Genomic DNA, 19,514 nt, shown 5'->3' on the forward strand with positions numbered 1-19,514 from the left:
GAGAAACAGTGAAAAATACATTTCCAGTATGCATAAAGCTTACAACAGAATGAATGTCACAAGTTACTGTTCACAGATTTACATCTATTACAAACTGGCATCAGGGTAGAAACTGTGCAACTTTTCTTTGGAATAATGGAGTCTATGTAGTGTTTTAAACTGTATAAGTCTGTGTCTAACATTGCCCGAACAATCATGTATACTCTTTAAACACTTATCCCAGACCTCCTCTGTCAATTCTGTACTCAATTCATCCACCCACACCTGTTTAAGACCTGCAGTATTCACCCGAGCTCCATTATGTAGGATCTGATAAAAATAGGATACCGCACTATGAGTAACAGGATCAAAATTATTTTTTGCCTCTAGGGACTCATGTTTGTCTAAAACCTCGAAGTTAGGTATATATTTCCGAACATAATCTCGACTTTGTAAATATCTAAAAAACTAGATGCAGGGATATTGTAAACTGCTTGTAACTGTGCTAATGAGGCAAAGTTACCATTAATATATAGGTCACTTATATTACAGATGCCTCTCTGTTTCCTGATGGAAGAAAACGGTATCATTCAGGTCAGGCAAAAAGGAATGACTGTCACAGATCAGAGTGTCAATATAAGTTTTTAGGGCCTTAATGTGTAATTGAATCCAAGTTCTTATAGTGCTGCCGACCATGAAGTTGTTATTAAAATGTGACTTTTTAACTGCAGTGGGGCGATTAAGGAGAGCTGGTAAGGAAGACTTCTTACAAAGCATTCACTCTATGAGTAACCATGCTGGGCACGAGTCTAAGGTAGAGGGTGGGCCTTTTTTCCACCATGCAAGAATCGATAGGTGGGCAGCCCAGTAATACACTTTATCGTTTGGTAGGGCATAACCACCTGTTTCCTTGGGCTTTGACAAGTGTTTTTTAGTAATTCTAATGGCTTTATAATTCCAAATAAAGGGTATTATAATTGAATCCAATTGCTTAAAATATGACAGAGGAATAAAACGTCGAATTGACTGGAAAAAATGAAGAAATTGTGGCAGTACAATCATCTTGATTGCGTTAACCCTCCCCACCAAAGAAATTGGAAGAGTTTTCCAAAAGTCAATATTGCGTTTAACCTGCTCAACTTTGTTTCGCCAATTCACTTGCAAAAGATCATTTGGGCTTTTTGTAATAGTCACACCAAGATAGGAAAAATTATCATGTTATTTTAAAGACCGTAGATATGCTGTATTAACCACAGCAGTGCCTGGCATTAGTTCACTGGCATTAGTGAAACTGCCAAAATTATTAATTAGAGTCAGAAGCGTGGGTATTGATGTTTGTGGGCTGGAGATATATAAAAGGACATCGTCAGCGTATAACGAAAGGTGATGTTTATGTCCATGCATATCAGTGGGAGATATCAAAGGGTCCTGTCTGATGCTAACAGCCAATAGCTCAATGATGACTGTAAACAAAAACGGAGAAAGGGGGCAACCTTGATGAGTCCCACGATGAATTGTAAAAGGGGAGGAAATATTCTGATTCGTGATAATTGAAGCAGATGGGTGTGAATAAATGATCTCAATCCATTTAATGAAGGATGGTCTAAATCCAAATTTCTTAAGTGCAAACATTATATATGGCCATTCCACTTGGTCAAACACACGTTGTGCATCTAATGAGATGACTACAGCCTCATCCACATGCTTTGCATAGAAAATATTGAAAAGATGGCGCAAATTAAAATACATATGTCTACCTGGCAAAAAGCCAGTTTGATCTGGATGAATAATAGAACAAATACGTTCTTTTAACTTATTGGCCAGGACTTTCACAAGAATTTTGGTTTCAATGGGCAGCAGCAAAATGGGGCGATATGATGAAACCAGCTCAGGATCACGGCCTGGTTTTGGAATCAGAGAGACATTGGCTTTACATAAAGTGGGTGGCAATCTGGAAGCTAACCTAGAGTGACTGTGCCAAAACTTTATTCCGCTAGTCCCATTGACCTCCACCCAGTCCATAACCCTCCAGACCTCTCCCATCCATGTATCTATCCAATTTATTCTTAAAACTTGAGTGAGCCTGTGTTTACCATGTCAGATGGCAGCTCGTTCCACACTCCCACCACTCTCTGAGTGAAGAAGTTCCCCCTAATGTTCCTCCTAAACCTTTCCCTTTTCACCCTAAAGCCATGTCCTCTCATATTTATCTCTCCTAATCTAGGTGGAAAGAGCCTACTCGCATTTACTCTGTCTATACCCCTCATAATTTTGTAAATCTCTATCAAATTCCCCCCTCATTCTTCTACACTCCGAGGAATAAAATCCTAACCTGTTCAATCTTTCCCTGTAACTCGAATCCTCAAGACCCGGCAACATCCTAGTAAATCCTCTCCGCACTCTTTCAATCTTATTGATATCCTTCCTATAGTTAAGTGACCAGAACTGCACACAATACTCCAAATTTGGCCTCACCAATGTCTTATACAACCTCACCATAGCATCCCAACTCCTATACTCAACACTTTGATTTATGAATGCCAGGATGCCAAAAGCCTTCTCTACAACCCTGTCTACCTGTGACACCATTTTCAGGGAATTATGTATCTGAAATCCCAGATCCCATTGTTCCTTCGCCCTCCTCAGTGCCCTACTGTTTACTGTGTATGTCCTACCTTGATTTGTCCTTCCAAAATGCAACACCTCACACTTGCCTGCATTAAATTCCATCTGCCCCTTTCTGGCCCATTTTTCCAGTTGGTCCAGATCCCTCTGCAAGCTTTGAAAGCTTACCTTGCTGTCCACAATGCCTCCAATCTTAGCAAACATGATGAAATCTGCAGATGCTGGAATTTCAAGCAACACATATAAAAGTTCAAACACGAGGAATTCTGCAGATGCTGGAAATTCATGCAACACACATCAAAGTTGCTGATGAACGCAGCAGGCCAGGCAGCATCTCTAGGAAGAGGTACAGTCGACGTTTCAGGCCGAGACCCTTCGTCAGGACTAACTGAAGGAACAGCTAGTAAGAGATTTGAAAGTGGGAGTGGGAGGGGGAGATCCAAAATGATAGGAGAAGACAGGAGGGGGAGGGATGGAGCCAAGAGCTGGACAGGTGATTGGCAAAAGGGATATGAGAGGATCATGGGACAGGAGGCCCAGGGAGAAGGAAAAGGTGGAGGTGGGAAAAATCCCAGAGGATGGGCAAGGGGCATAGTCAGAGGGACAGAGGGAGAAAAAGGAGAGAGAAAGAGAAAGAATGTGTGTATATAAATAAATAACGGATGGGATACGAGGGGGAGGTGGGGCATTAGCGGAAGTTAGAGAAGTCAATGTTCATGCCATCAGTTTGGAGGCTACCCAGACGGAACATAAGGTGTTGTTCCTCCAACCTGAGTGTGACTTCATCTTTACAGGAGAGGACGCCGTGGATAGACATATCAGAATGGGATTGGGATGTGGAATTAAAATGTGTGGCCACTGGGAGCATCTAGCTCTTCTTTCTGTTAGTCCTGACGAAGGGTTTCAGCCCAAAACATCGACTGTACCTCTTCCTAGAGATGCTGCCTGGCCTGCTGCGTTCACCTGCAACTTTTATGTGTGTTGCCTCCAGTCTTAGTGTCATCAGCAAACTTGCTGATCCAATTTACCACATTATCATCTATATCATTGATATAGACAACAAACAACAATGGTCCCAGCACAGATCCCTGAGGCACACCACTTCACAGGCCTCCAGTCTAGTAAGCAATCATCCACTATCACTCTCTGTCTTCTCCCACACAGCCAATTTCGAATCCAGTTTACAACCTCCCCATGGATACCTAGTGTCTGAACCTTCTGAACGAACCTCCCATGCGGGACCTTGTCAAGGGCCTTACTAAAGTCCATGTAGACAACATCCACAGCCTTTCCTTCATCTACTTTCTTGGTAACCTCCTCGAAAAACTCTGCAAGATTCATTAAACACGATCTACCACGCACAAAGCCATACTGACTATCCTTAATCAGCCCTTGGTTGTCCAAATACTTGTATATCCGATCTCTCAGAACACTTTCCAATAATTTACCTACTACTAATGTCAGGCTCACTGGCCTGTAATTTCCTGGTTTACTTTTGAGCCTTTTTTAAACAACGGAACAACATGAGTTACCCTCCAATCTGTTGGCACCGCACCCGTGGCTAAGGACATTTTAAATATTTCCGCCAGGGCCCCTGCAATTTCTACACTAGTCTCTCTCAAGGTCCGAGGAAATATCATGTCAGGCCCTGGGGATTTATCTACCTTTATTCGCTGTAAGGCAGCAAGCACCTCCTCCTCTTTAATCTCTATGTGTTCCATGACACTACTGCTTGTTTCCTTTCCTTCCATATACGCTATGCCAGTTTCCTGAGTAAATACTGATGCAAAAAAAACCTGTTTAAGATCTCCCCCATCTCTTGAGGCTACACACATAGACGACCACTCTGATCTTCTAGGGGACCAATTTTGTCCCTTACTATCCTTTTACTCTTAATATACTTATAGAAACCCTTCAGCTTTACCTTCACATCATCTGCCAAAGCAACCTCATGTCTTCTTTTTGCCTTCCTGATTTCCTTCTTTAGTATTTTCTTACATTTTCTATACGCTTCAAGTACCTCATTTGTTCTTTGTTGCCTATACCTGCTATACACCCCTCTCTTTTTCTTAACTAGATTGCCAATATCCCTTGAAAACCAAGGTTCCGAGGACTTCCGGGTCAGCAAGAGAATGGCACCGTAGGAAAAGGTCTCTCGACAAAAAAGAACGTAAACTGCCCCGAAGTTGAAATTAGACAAATATTTAGTATTGCATAACTATATCAATAAAAAGGGGCAAAGATGGAGTCTAAGTAGAAGAATGAAAAGTCCGCTCAGAAGGCTGATAAATATAAAAAGACACAGTAAGACGAGGGGCCTAGCTCCCCCATGGCTAGCCAGGACGGAAATAATGTGGAAGTATCGGTGAAACTGACTTTGATTCTTAGAGAGATTCGTGATTTCTGACAAGATATCAACAAACAGCTGGAAGATATTAATGGAGAAATAGGAAAAACTAATCTGAGGTTAGATGAAGCCAAAGCGAGGATTGTAGGGACTGAGGAGAGGCTGCAAAACGCAGAGGAGGTGATAAGAGAAATGCTGAAGCTACAAGAACAGCTCCAGTGGAAGTTAATAGACCAAGAAGGCCTCTCAAGAAGGGAAAATGTGAGGATCTATGGAGTTCCCGAAGGAGCTGAAGGTAAACCCGGACTGGTGATTCCCTTTGTGGAGAAGCTGCTTAGAGAGAACCTTGAAATACCAGACTCAAAAGACCTACAGATAGAAAGGGCCCACCATGCGTTGGCACCACAACCCCCGGCAGATGCCCAACTCAGATCAATTTTTGTCAGACTTCTCATTTGCAAAATGAAGGAAGAAGTGCTTAAGCTGGCATGGCAAAGGAAAGGCTTCATGTGGAACCACTGGAAAATCAGTTTAGACCACGATTACGCATCGGGGATCCTTGCCAGATGGAAGGAATACGCAGAAACGTGGAGGGTCCTGAAGGAAAACAACATCAGATTTCAGACCCTGTATCCAGCTCGGCTAAGAGTCTTTTACGACAAAGGGACAAAAATCTACGCTACAGTGGAAGAGGCAACGTTGGATCTAGTGGTTCGGGGACTACCCATAAAAATTATCACCCAACCGGAGTCGTTACTGGAGAAGATTTGGTGGTGGACATGGCAGCCAGTGCGGCAAGGACACTCCACTAGAACCAGAGTGTCAAGTTATAAGGAAAAGCTGCAAGTATTCAGATGCGAACGTACAGAAAGTGTAGAATAATTGAGAAATGTCTGAAAAGAGTAAATCATACTTAAAGGTAAAATGAAAGCTGATAATTGAAAATAATCTTGACAGAATAACTTGAATGATAGCAATATAGTCGAGACATAAAAAGGAGAGAATTCTCTATGAATATTCACACTGCGGGGGGCCCTCTAACACAGACTGGAGATAGGGGTTATCCCTCTGAACTGAGGCAGGTCAGTGCTCAGGCCTCACTGTTGGAAGTCGGGAAAAATTTTCAAATGTTCTATGTTCAAAAATGCCTAGGGCTTGGTTTTATATTCTGGTTTACTGTTGAGAAGGGATTGCTTACTGTTGGTTTAGAAAAGGGGAGTGTTTTTTTTCTATTAGAGAAAAATGCAAATTGAACTGGTAAAAATAATTTCCTATAATGTAAATGGGGTTTTGAATCCAATTAAGAGAAATAAGATTATGTTTAAATTGAGAAAAGAGAGGGCACAAATAGCTTTCCTTCAGGAAATGCAAATAAGCCAATCCGAACATGCAAAATTAAAAAGAATGGGCTTTAAGCATGTATTTTATTCATCATATAAATTGGGCCACAAAAGAGGAGTAACTACTTTAATATCAAGTGCTCTTAATTATGAACATATTTCAGAGACTAAAGACAAGGATGGATGATCTGTAAAAATTACAGGAAGAATAGAAGGTTTGAATGTTTCTGCTCCACCAGGCTGTGGATGGTCATTCTAAAGAAAAGATCTGGGGAAATTTTGGAACAGAAAGAAATGGACCAGAAGAGATACATGGAAAATAGTATTCAACCACTATTATTAATATTTTTATAACAACTATTACCATTATTTAGTTTAAGAGAGTGGAATTACAATTGCACATAAACATCTATTTGAGTGCCGAATTATTTTCTATATTATCTCAAAGTGCACTTGTGAAAAATTAATATAGATTTTTGTACAAATTAATATAGATTTACTCACATTAAAAAATGGAAAAGGTTATATATGTAAAAAAAAGTTTGTGTATTACTTGTGAATACCTTATCCAAATAAAAAGAAAATTAAAATAAAGGGAAATGAACCACAATCGAGTATATTTCACATACTGGAAATAAAGTGATTCTGATTCTGAAAAAAAAAGAAAACCAAGGTTCCCTATGCCTGTTGACTTTGCCTTTAATCCTGGCAGGAACATGTAAACTCTGCACTCTCAAAATTTCGCCTTTAATGGCCTTCCGCTTACTGAACACATCCTTGCCAGAAAACAACTTATCCCAACCCACTCTTCCTAGATCCTTTCTCATTTCCACAAAATTGGCCTTTCTCTAATTCAGAACCTCAGCTCGAGGATCAGACCTATCCTTATCCATAATTAACTTGAAACTAATGGCATTATGGTCACTGGACCCAAAATGTTCACCTACAAATACTTCTGTCACCTGACCTGTCTGTTTCCCTAACAGGAGATCAAGTATTGCATCCTCTCTCATTGGTACCTCTATATATTGATTTAAAAAAACTTTCCTGAACACATTTGATAGACTCCCAGCCATCTAGTCCTTTCACAGTGTGGGAGTCCCAGTCAATATGTGGAAAGTTAAAATCCTTTCCATTACAACTTTATGTTTCTTACATCGGTCTTCTATCTCTCTACAGATTTGCTCCTCCAATTCTCTCTGACTATTGGGCGGTGTATAATACAACCCTATTAGTGTGGTCTCACCTTTCCCGTTCCTCAGCTCCACGCATATGGCCTCTGTAGACGAACCCTCTGGGCTGTCCTGTATACACACAGCTGTGATATTTTCCCTGACTAGTAATGCCACTCTTCCCCCTTTCATCCTTCCCCCTCTATCATGTCTGAAACAACGGAACCCCAGAACATTAAGCTGCCAGTCCTGCCCCTCCTGCAACCAAGTCTCACTAATAGCAATAATGTCATAATCCCACATGCCAATCCATGCCCTAAGCTCATCTGCCTTACCTACAATACTCCTTGCATTGAAATAGATGCACCTGAGAACATTTCTATCATGTACAAACCTTTGATTTCTGTCTGTACATGCAGTCCTCGCATGACCTTTATTCTCCTCCACCTCACTATCTGCCCTAACACTCTGGTTCCCCTCTGCCTGCAAATCTAGTTAACTCCCCCCCTCCCACCCCGGAGCAGCACCAGTAAATCTACCGCCAAGGATGTTAGTCCTGTTCAGGTGCAAACCATCCCGTCAGAACAGGTCCCACCTTCTCTAGAACAAAGCCCAATTGTCCAGAAACATGAAGCCCTCCCTCCTGCACTATCTCCTTAGTCACGTATTTAGCTGCATTATCTTCCTATTTCTAGCCTCACTAGCATGTGGCACGGGTAGCAATCCTGAGATTGCGACCCTGGAGGTCCTGTCCTTCAACTTTGCACCCAACTCCCTAAACTCTCTTTGCAGGACCTCCTCCTCCTTCCTACCCATGTCATTGGTCCCTACATGGACCACGACATCTGGCTGCTCACCCTCCCTCCTGAGAATACTGAGAACCTGATCCGAGATGTTGCGGACCCTGGCACCAGGGATGCAACAGACCATCCGGGATTCTCGATCTCTCCTACAGAACCTCTTATCTGTCCCCCTAACTATCGAATCCCCTATCACTACTGCTCTCCTCTTTTCCCTCCTTTCTTTCTGAGCTGAGGGTCCAGTCTTGGTGCCAGAGACGCGACCACTACAACTTATCCCTGGTAGGTCGTCCCCCCCAACAGTATCCAAAACGGTATACTTATTGTTGATGGGAATGGCCATGGGGTGCTCTGCTCTTTCTGTCTATTCCTCTTCCCTCTCCTAACAGTCACCCAGCTACCTGCCTCCTGACTTTCAGGGGTGATTATTTCCCTGAAACTCCTGTCTATTTCTGCCTCTGCCTCACAAATGATCCAAAGTTCATCCAACTTCAGCTCCAGTTCCCTAACTCAGTTTGTCAGCAGCTGCAGATGGATACACCTTTTACAGGTGTAGTCATCAGGAACAATTGTGCTGTCCCTGACTTCCCACATACTGCTTACAGAGCATTCGACTGCCTCCATTAAGTTAATTTAATTAATTAAAGGAACTTACCCGACCTTACCTCACTGGGAGCAAGCTCGTCCTCAGCCTCTGCTCACTGAAGCCTCTCGAGCCAAAGCCTCAAAGCTCCACTCCTACCCTGAGCCACTCACACACTGGCCTCTCCTTGCTGCCAACTCCTCTTCAGTTACCCCTCCTTATATTTGTCCCAATACAGGTTCAATTCCCATCGCACAGTAGTGTAGTGGTTAGCACAACACTTCACAGTACCAGTGACTTGGGTTCGATTCCCATCGCACGGTAGCGCAGTGGTTAGCACAACAGTACAGGCGACCATGGCCAGTACAGGTTCAATTCTCACTGCTGTCTGTTTGGAGTTTGTACATTCTTCCCATGACCGTGAAAGTTTTGTCTGGGTGCTCTGGTTTCCTCCCACAGTCCAATGGCAGTTGGTAGGTGTAAGGTGTCCTGTGATTAGGCGAGGGTTAAAATGGTGACAGCATAGCTCAAAGGGCCAGCAGGGCCTGTTCCACGCTGTATCTCAGTAAAATAAAAAGAAACAATGTATGTGATGCTGAGGCTTTATAAGGCATCAGTGAAACTGCACGGAGTATGGTGAGCAGTTTTATGAGGCATCAGTGAGACTGCACGGAGTATGGTGAGCAGTTTTATGAGGCATCGGTCAGACTGCACGGAGTATGGTGAGCAGTTTTATGAGGCATCGGTCAGACTGTACAGATTATGGTGAGCAGTTTTATGAGGCATCAGTGAGACTGCACGGAGTATGGTGAGCAGTTTTATAAGGCATCAGTGAGACTGCACGGAGTATGGTGAGCAGTTTTATGAGGCATCAGTGAGACTGCACGGAGTATGGTGAGCAGTTTTATGAGGCATCGGTCAGACTGCACGGAGTATGGTGAGCAGTTTTATGAGGCATCGGTCAGACTGTACAGATTATGGTGAGCAGTTTTATGAGGCATCAGTGAGACTGCACGGAGTATGGTGAGCAGTTTTATAAGGCATCAGTGAGACTGCACAGAGTATGGTGAGCAGTTTAATGAGGCATCAGTGAGACTGCACGGAGTATGGTGAGCAATTTTATAAGGCATCAGTGAGACTGCACGGAGTATGGTGAGCAGTTTTATGAGGCATCAGTGAGACTGCACGGAGTATGGTGAGCAGTTTTATGAGGCATCGGTCAGACTGTACAGATTATGGTGAGCAGTTTTATAAGGCATCAGTGAGACTGCACGGAGTATGGTGAGCAATTTTATAAGGCATCAGTGAGACTGCACGGAGTATGGTGAGCAGTTTTATGAGGCATCGGTCAGACTGTACAGATTATGGTGAGCAGTTTTATAAGGCATCAGTGAGACTGTACATATTATGGTGAGTAGTTTTATAAGGCATCAGTGAGACTGCACGGAGTATGGTGAGCAGTTTTATAAGGCATCGGTCAGACTGCACGGAGTATGGTGAGCAGTTTTATGAGGCATCAGTGAGACTGCACGGAGTATGGTGAGCAGTTTTATGAGGCATTAGTGAGACTGCACGGAGTATGGTGAGCAGTTTTATGAGGCATCGGTCAGACTGTACAGATTATGGTGAGCAGTTTTATAAGGCATCAGTGAGACTGCACGGACCATGGTGAGCAGTTTTATGAGGCATTAGTGAGACTGCACGGAGTATGGTGAGCAATTTTATAAGGCATCAGTGAGACTGCACGGAGTATGGTGAGCAGTTTTATGAGGCATCGGTCAGACTGTACAGATTATGGTGAGCAGTTTTATAAGGCATTGGTGAGACTGTACAGATTATGGTGAGTAGTTTTATAAGGCATCAGTGAGACTGCACGGAGTATGGTGAGCAGTTTTATGAGGCATTAGTGAGACTGCACGGAGTATGGTGAGCAGTTTTATGAGGCATTAGTGAGACTGCACGGAGTATGGTGAGCAGTTTTATGTGGCATTAGTGAGACTGCACGGAGTATGGTGAGCAGTTTTATGAGGCATCGGTCAGACTGTACAGATTATGGTGAGCAGTTTTATAAGGCATTGGTGAGACTGCACGGAGTATGGTGAGCAGTTTTATAAGGCATCAGTGAGACTGCACGGAGTATGGTGAGTGGTTTTATAAGGCATTACTGAGACTGCACGGAGTATGGCGAGCAGTTTTATGAGGCATTACTGAGACTGCACGGAGTATGGTGAGCAGTTTTATAAGGCATCAGTGAGACTGCACGGAGTATGGTGAGCAGTTTTATAAGGCATTGGTGAGACTGTATGGAGTACGGTGAGCAGTTTTATAAGGCATCGGTCAGAATGCACGGAATTTGATGAGCAGTTTTAAAAGGCATTGGTGAGACTGCACAGAGTGTGGTGAGCAGTTCTGGACCCCATATCAAAGAAAGGATGTGTAGGGGACTGAGTTACCAGAGCAGGTTCACAAAAATTATCCTGCAATGAAAGGATAAACATATGATTAGAATTTGATAATTTTGTGTCTTGTAACTCAAAAACATAAAAACTAATTGAAAGGAAAAGGCCAGAGTCCTAAACATGAATCTAACTTAGTTTTATTTTAAGCGAGGAGTGCACGTCTGTGGTAGCCTCATGACGTATGCAATTCATATATTTTTACATACAGCCTGTAGTGAATTATTTAAATGAACAAGAATGTTTAATCAAACAATATACTTACAATTTTACTCAAGTATTACCAAAATACTAAATATACAAGACTTCTCCCTGCTTAGGTACAAACTCCAACCCAATATAGAACATATCTCAACTATATACAGGCTTCCAGAGCATTGTAAATTTTAAATTGTTTTATTCAGGCTGAAAGATTTAATCACTGTGGAGGATTTCTTACTCTTATGGGATAATGTCTTTCCTGACAAGGGGAATCCCTCTGTTTAGGAGGTAAGACTTGTGGTTGTGAAACGTTCTCAGATTCTGAGGCCTTCTCCATGGTGTTGTAGGAGTTGACTCTGGGTCAGCAGGAAGTGGTTCTGACAGCATTTTCTTCTCCTTTCTTTTTCTTCTTTGTGTATCTTGATCTTGGGAAGGTACATTTAGTTCACTGGAGGATTCTTTTATTAATCCTTCTGTTGTTCCCTTTATGATCTGATCTCTCCTCTGGTTTCCTCATCCACATTATCCAACAAACCTTCTGTTTTTGTATCTCCATTGACTCCTTTCTTTTTGGTCTTCCATTCATCCAGCTGGGCTTTGGTCTTTGTATCTACTTTTACAAGCCGCTTTTTGTCTCCCACATGAAGTTCTTTCAATAACTTTAATGCTCACAGAGTAGATTCTGGTTCTTTATACTCACAAAAACCAAATGCTTGCAACTTTCCTGAAGCTCCTTGAAATCTCTTCCAGCTTAAACCAAAGCCCCATGTTGCAAATCATTTCCTGATAAACATATCAGAAGCTTTCTCAGAATCTGTTGTAGTCGGATCACTGCTTTCATCACTTGCACAATCCTCTGAGCAGCATGGTCCAAGATGCTTTCCAGTTTGAGATACAGATGTTGGGACCAAGACCTGCTCACGTTCTTTTGTACAACAGTTCATGGTGTACAGCATGGAGACAATTGTGGCATCATCCAATACCTTTATAAATTTGTTTTCAGTTGACTATTGCAGGGGATGTGGTGTGCAAATGGTGGATGGATCTCTAATCAAGTTGTAGTTGTCTCAGTCATTCATAACCCCACAATGCAGTTTTCACCACATACAAGCTCAATGTGGCTTATTGGTTGTACTTTTCTGCTACAAATTATTCCCAAAGGAATGACCTTTTCTCCAATATAAGTTCTTAGTTGGATATCTGCAGGCTTCAGAACAGTATCTTTGTAATGCCATTCAAACTTATTTCGTGAAATGCCAGTGTCCAATTCCATTTTAATTAAGTTGCCACCCACTATGGTAAACCATATTGCTTGTCCCTTGTTAGCATTCACATTGTAAGGCTAACCAGTCGTGTGTCACTCCCATCATTATCCAATTTCCTATCAAAAGCATGCAGCTTAGTGCTCTTTTTAAAACTGCACCTTGACTTTTTATCCTTTTCTCTTCTCTGTGTATTCCATTTATTTTTGTCTGCCTGAAATGTTCTTTGTATGTGTCTGATTTTGTTTCATTTTCTGCAGGTTTCACCTTTAAACCTCCATTGGTCTGGTGTTTCTGAGCCTCTGGCACAATGGTAACATAATTTGTTTGGCCAGGCCAGTTTCTGTTTAGATGTTGCAATTTTGTTCACACTCACTTCTATTCTTGACAGCAACTCCGCTGCAACTCTGCTGGTTCTATTGAAATAGCGATTTTGACTGCACTATTAAATGTAAGTTGTGCTTCAGTTAGGAGCTGCTTTTGAACGCTTTCTTTTAAGATTCCACAAACTAAGCAATCTCTTAGTGTATCATTAAGTCTATTACCAAACTGACAATGCCGAGACAATCTCTTCATTTCAGCCACATACACTGAAATGGACTCCCTTTCCTTTTGATTCTGCTTATGGAATCTAAAGTGTTCTGCAATCAACAATAATTTTGGTTTTAAGTGTTCAGGCGTTACTTTCATGATATCAGCAAAGCTAATTTTGGCTGGTTTGGCTGGAGCAGCCAAGCTCTTAACCAAACTGTATGCCTTTAAATCCAATGCAGTCAGCACAATTGCAACTCACTTCTCTTTGGCTATCTCATTTGCTTCAAAATACTGTTCATTCCATTCAGTATATAAAATGCAGTTATCTGTTGAGTAATCAAACATATCAATCTTTCCAATGTAGCCAGCTATTTCCGCTCTTTTTAAAAAATTTATGATTATTACTCACTGTGTATGAACCTGTAAATTTTTCAGTTTTCTGCCTTTTCTTGAAGTCTATAATGTCTTCCCTCTGAAGAACATATGCTGTGCTCTTTTTTAAAAAAAGTCAAATGTCTTGTTGCACTTCCACTAAGTAGTTTTGGGTTCATTTTTAAAATACCTCGTCACCGCTGTTATTATTTGTAACTCCAGAACATAAAAACTAATTAAAAGGAAAAGACAGGCATCCAAAATGTGAATCTAACTTAGCTTTACTATTTTACTAAGATTACCAAGCTATTTACTAAGTTAGCGAGGAGTGCATTTACATGTGGTAGCAATTTGCATATTTTTATAGATAACCTGTAGTGAATTATTTAAATGAACAACAATACTTAATCAAACAATGTATTTACAATATTACTCCAATATTACTGTACTATTAAATACACAACAGATGGCTCTGGGTATGTACTCTCTGGAGTTTAGAAGAATGAGGGGGGATCTCATTGAGACATATTAGATATTGAAAAGCCTGGTTAGAGTAGACATGGCGAGGATGTTTCCAGTAGTGGGAGAGTCTAGGACCTCTCGGATCAGAGGGCACAGCCTCAGATTAAAAGAGCAAGAGATGAGGAAGAATTTCTTTAGCCAGAGTATGGTGAATCTGTGAAATTCATTGCCACAGATCATCATGGAGGCCAAGTCATTGGGTGTATTTCAAAGGGAAGTTGATAAGGCTATTGATTATTATGGGCATCAAAGGTAGTGGGGAGAATGCTCGGGATTGGCTTTGAGATGGAAAATAAATCAGCCATGATTGATTGGTGGAGCAGACTTGATAGGACAAATGGCCTAATTCAGCTCCCATGTCTTATGGTCTTATGGTCACATGATTACAATGAAAAGAAGAATGTTCTGGATAAAGTTGGATTAACCTAGAAACACTCACAACATGCTGGAGGAACTCAGCAGGTCGGGCAGCATCCATGGAAACGATGAGTCGACATTTCAGGCCAGAACTCTTCGTCAAGACTGGAGAGGGAAGGGGCAGAGGCCCTATAAGGAATGTGGGGGGAGGGTGGGAAGGAGAAGGCTGGTAGGTTCCAGGTGAAAAATCAGTAAGGGGAAAGATAAAGGGGTGGGGGAGGGGAAGCAGGGAGGTGATAGGCAGGAAAGGTGAAGAAGGAATGGGGAAAACACAATAAGTAGTAGAAGGAGGCGGAACTATGAGGGAAGTGATAGGCAGCTGGGGGAGCGGACAGAGTGAAATAGGGATAGAGAAAGGGAGGGGGAGGGAATTACCAGAAGTTGGAGAATTCTATGTTCATACCAAGGAGCTAGAGACTACCTAGACAGTATATGAGGTGTTGTTCCTCCAACCTGAGTGTAGCCTCATCATGCCAGTAGTGGAGGCCATGTATGGACATATCTGAATGGGAATGGGAAGCAGAGTTGAAGTGGGTGGCTACCAGGAGATCCTGCCTGTTGTGGTGGATGGAGCAGAGGTGCTCGACGAAGCGCTCAGATTGGATGCCATGGTAAGGCTATACTTATCCGCCTCCTTCTACTACCCATAGTGTTTTCCCCTATTCCTTCTTCACCTTTCCTGCCTATCACCTCCCTGCTTCCCCTCCCCCACCCCTTTATCTTTCCCCTTACTGGTTTTTCACCTGGAACCTGCCAGCCTTCTCCTTCCCACCCTCCTCCCACCTTATTTATAGGGCCTCTGCCTCTTCCCTCTACAGTCCTGATGAAGGGTTCTGGCCTGAAACATTGGCTCATCGTTTCCATGGATGCTGCCCGACCTGCTGAGTTCTTCCAGCGTGTTGTAAGTGTTGCTTTGACCCCAGCATCTGCAGATTATTTTGTGTTTGGATTAACATAGAACTTTGGAATGTCTCAATGCTCTACAGAAAGTGAAGTAGGTTTTAAGTGTCATTCCTGTTATAATATAGTGTCACGTACCCTATGATGGGTTAAAGAACCAGCAGAGATGGAAAACACAGGGTATTGCTATTAACTAATAATATTTATTAGTAACTATGCAGTACAGTAATACAAATGTAGATAAATCAAAAAGGTTAGCAATGTTAGTAAGTAAATCAGTAAGTGTGGAAATATAAATGAAAAACCAAGCTTCTTCAAGTCTAGGGGTAAAAAGATACAGTCTTACGATGATGAGTAAAGTTCAACTCAGTTCATGGTTTTGAGTTGAGTAGTGATGGGGAGAGAGAGAGAGAGAGTCCTCAGAAATCCTGTAAAAGTCACCAACTGTGACCACAACAAAGGGTCCGGTTTTTCTGTGGTGGAGATGTCAACAACTCCCCACCAGTTACTGCATTTTCTTCTCACTGCAAGAGCCACTGATTGACCTGCCTGATCGATCCTCCAAACACCCACTTTTTCTGTGGGCACAACAAAGCTCAGTGTCCAAAACATGTGTCTGAGGCCTATATCATCTGACCTCCTAGTTATCTCCCCGTACTGGGTACCAACTGTCATTCAAATAATTCCTCCTTCCTTTCTCTGTGTAAGAAATGTACAAGCAGGCAAATGTCCTTGAGAAGTATAAACACACTGCCGAAAAATCATAACATCGAATGTCCATCAAATATTGCTGCCCTCGGTTACCATAGCAAATTACAAGCTGCTTGGTCTCTCCAACTCAGCAGAAATCCAAAAGTTACTCCCAGTGCCTTAAAGTTAGTCTTCGTCTCTCTCTTTCTTTCTTTCTCTCTCGCTCTCTTTTCAAAACAACATGTCAGTGTTAAATACCTCTCTCTCTCTTTTCAAGACCACAGTTCATAGGGGTAATTCAGGACCCCATCACAATAGGAAACATGTGGGGCAATTTGTACACAATAAGTTCCCTTAGGCAGTGCAAGAAAATTACCAGGTAATTTATTTTCACATAATGCTGTAGGATTCTTTCTATCCACCTGAGAGTGCCAATCAGCACTGCACTAGAGTCTTAGCTAGGGTCACCACGTTCAATCCTCTGGAACAGGACCCAGTTTGGGGCACCACAGTAGCACAGCAGTTAGCATGACGTTATTACAGCTTGGAGTGTCAGAGTTCAGAGTTCAATCCCACTGGTCTCTGTAAGAAGTTTGTACATCCTTCCTGTGAGCACATAGGATTCCTTCAGGTGCTCCTGTTTCTTCTCTCAGTCCAAAGATGTACCTGGTCATTGTAAATTGCCCTGTGATTAGGCTAGTGTTAAATAGGTGGATTGCTGGGCGGCACGGCTTGGTGGGCTGCACTGTACCTCCAAGGAAATAAAATATACATTGAATAACTCCTGGCTCTGTATTAAAAGCAAGTGAACAACATCACAGTATTGCTTCCTGAACAAACTTATTTCAATTGAATGCCATTGGACAGGTTTCTCCTGGAGTGAATGGCACAGGTGATGGGCACAGAATTGGCAAAGACTGATGTCTCTTATTCCACCTAGTTCATCAGCAGTTTTGCAAGCAGATTTACCTACTGCAAACTTTTCTTGACTAATGCTAATCCATTAATCACCAATGAAAGTTTAAGAGTAGCTCTTTACAGAATATCATTCTGTCTGGCCATCTATGAAAATCCTTGTGTCACACTCCAAACTGAAGACTGCAGCAGTTAGAATAAATGGTAGCCATTTCATCTCACTACATACAGGATCTGAAGAAATCTCACCAACCCATTTCTTTCTTCATAGCACAGCCTGCTGAGTACTTTTAGCATTTTGCCTCACATCTAGAACCAGGCTATCCTTGAGTCTGATTGGAGCCAACTAAATGCCATTTTCTGGTCAGATATGGCATATTTTATGGCAACTCTTGGATCCTGCTCAGATCAGATCAGGACATACTGTGCCAGATCATTATCCGGGTCAGGGTAACTCACATTGCAATACTGGATAGGATACACTTGTGTTGATATCCAGAGACAAGTACAGGTTGGGGTCAGTTGGTGATAATGTTGGCTTTAACTTTATAACTGAATACATGCCTACTCCTAATGGATTTAACCCTTACATACTGTTTGGGTCAAATTTGACCCGTTTTGATATTTGACAGCAGTTAAAAACACCCTAAATGCCATTTTTAAGCTGAAATTTGATGACTTTTCCTAAAGTGACCCAAAATGTGCAAAAATGAAAATATTTAAAAATTTTATACTTTTGTACAGGTGCTACAAATGGATTTTAGATCTCTGAAACATTAATTAAGGATTAATCACCCATTTATTAATATCAGATAGGCTATTTATACATTCTAAATAGATCTGTGGTTCAAAATTTGGTGTAGATACTTGTTATGAGGGGATTCTTGGGCCGGGTCAAATTTGACCAGAACCATACTGTGAAGGTATAGAATATGAACAGGTTGCCTAGGTTAATTGAAAGAGGAAAACGTCTAGAGGAGCCATGGGAAGAAAGGACAGACAAATAGAGCAGAGCAAGAAAACACCAAATGTTTGTGTGTACATCCAATGTCTCTTTTCCCTCTAAACCTGCAATAATTATGTTGATGGCTAGTAAGATATTTCCTACCTCGGAGAGGATACAATCAGATTTCTTCAGACTACAGACAGTAGACTTCCTATTCCATCAAAGATCCCCAACATCTGTGCCAAGCCATCTTCCCATAGTTACCATCAGGCAGGAGATACAAAAACCTGAAGTTGCATGTCTCCAGGTTCAAGAACAGCTACTTCCTTTAACCATTTGTTCTTGAACCTACCTGCACAATCCTGATCACTACAACAATATAACAACACTTTGACAACAATTTTTGTAAAATTGCATGTAATTTATGTTTTTTCTTTTGAATGATGCATCTCTAATGCTATGAGCCTATCATGCTGCTGCAAGTAAGTTTTTTATTGCAACTGTGCATATGACAACAAACTCAACTTCGACTTTGACTTTGAACTTACAGCAACTTGTAGATTATTCATTAAATGTACTGAAGTCCACAAACAGGTTAACTACTTCAGTCTTATCTCACCTGCAGCTAGAGGGCACATTTCAACCGATTAGTTTTCTGAGCCCCTTTTTCTTGTTCAAAGGCCATTATGATACGGGCTGATTAAGCAGTAGTACTTGGACAAATTAGTCTCACTTGGAGATATTCAACCCGTGGTGAGAATGTTTCTGCAAGGGCTGTGTATTCTAAGCTTCACCACAGTTGTACTCTCCCTGTCACCTGAGGAAGAAGCCAGGAAATTTCTGGAGAAGTTTAATGCAGATGCTGTACTGGTGGTCTATGAATCTTCAAAGGCATCGTGGAACTACAATGTCAATATCACCCAGGAAAACGCAGAAAAGATGGTAAGTGTTCTGTTAAGCATGGTCATGAAGGCCGAACTGTGATCAGCAGGTTGGAATGTCTACTTTAATCATGAATACAGAGGCACATGTTTGGGAGATTTCAATGCAGTTGTGCCAGGTACTTTGACACCTATCTGCTTCATTCTGCTACCTTTTTCCCTCTTTGAAAAAGACATCAAATCATGCTGGTCCATCAATAGTAGAATGAGCAAAATCTCTCCTTTATCTACGAAAAAAACATGGCAAATAAAAACAAGAGTAAGACTGTCAGCTCTTCGAGACTGTGCTGTCATCCAATGGCTGACCTTCTAACTCAATACCTTGTGTTGAGTGCCACTGCCTCCCAGCTCCAGAGACCTGGGTTCAATCGTGACCTTGAATGCTGTGAGTGTGGAATTTACATCTTCTCCTTCTGATCACGTGTGTTCTCTCAGAGTCTCCAGTTTCCTCCTACATCCCAAAGATATGCTGGTTCGAAGGTAAATTGGACCAAGTGCAGGTAGATGGCTGG

At 41.9% G+C, this 19,514-nt stretch overlaps 1 protein-coding gene across 2 annotated transcripts in view; it reads left to right on the forward strand.

The window, feature by feature from the left end:
* The first annotated feature begins 18,687 nt into the window (after window positions 1-18,687).
* Window positions 18,688-19,514, forward strand: part of ace2 (angiotensin I converting enzyme 2) — a 140,920-nt gene continuing 140,093 nt past the window's right edge. Inside the window, exon 1 of one of the 2 annotated variants that reach the window (XM_063051288.1) lies at window positions 18,688-19,003. In XM_063051288.1, coding sequence (XP_062907358.1) covers window positions 18,821-19,003 — 183 coding nt within the window. In that variant the 5' untranslated portion in view covers window positions 18,688-18,820. The remainder of the gene's footprint in view (window positions 19,004-19,514) is intronic. The other variant, XM_063051286.1, reaches the window with a different exon arrangement.

This window comes from Mobula hypostoma, chromosome 6, assembly GCF_963921235.1.
Source record: "Mobula hypostoma chromosome 6, sMobHyp1.1, whole genome shotgun sequence".
Taxonomy (NCBI): Eukaryota; Metazoa; Chordata; class Chondrichthyes; order Myliobatiformes; family Myliobatidae; genus Mobula; species Mobula hypostoma.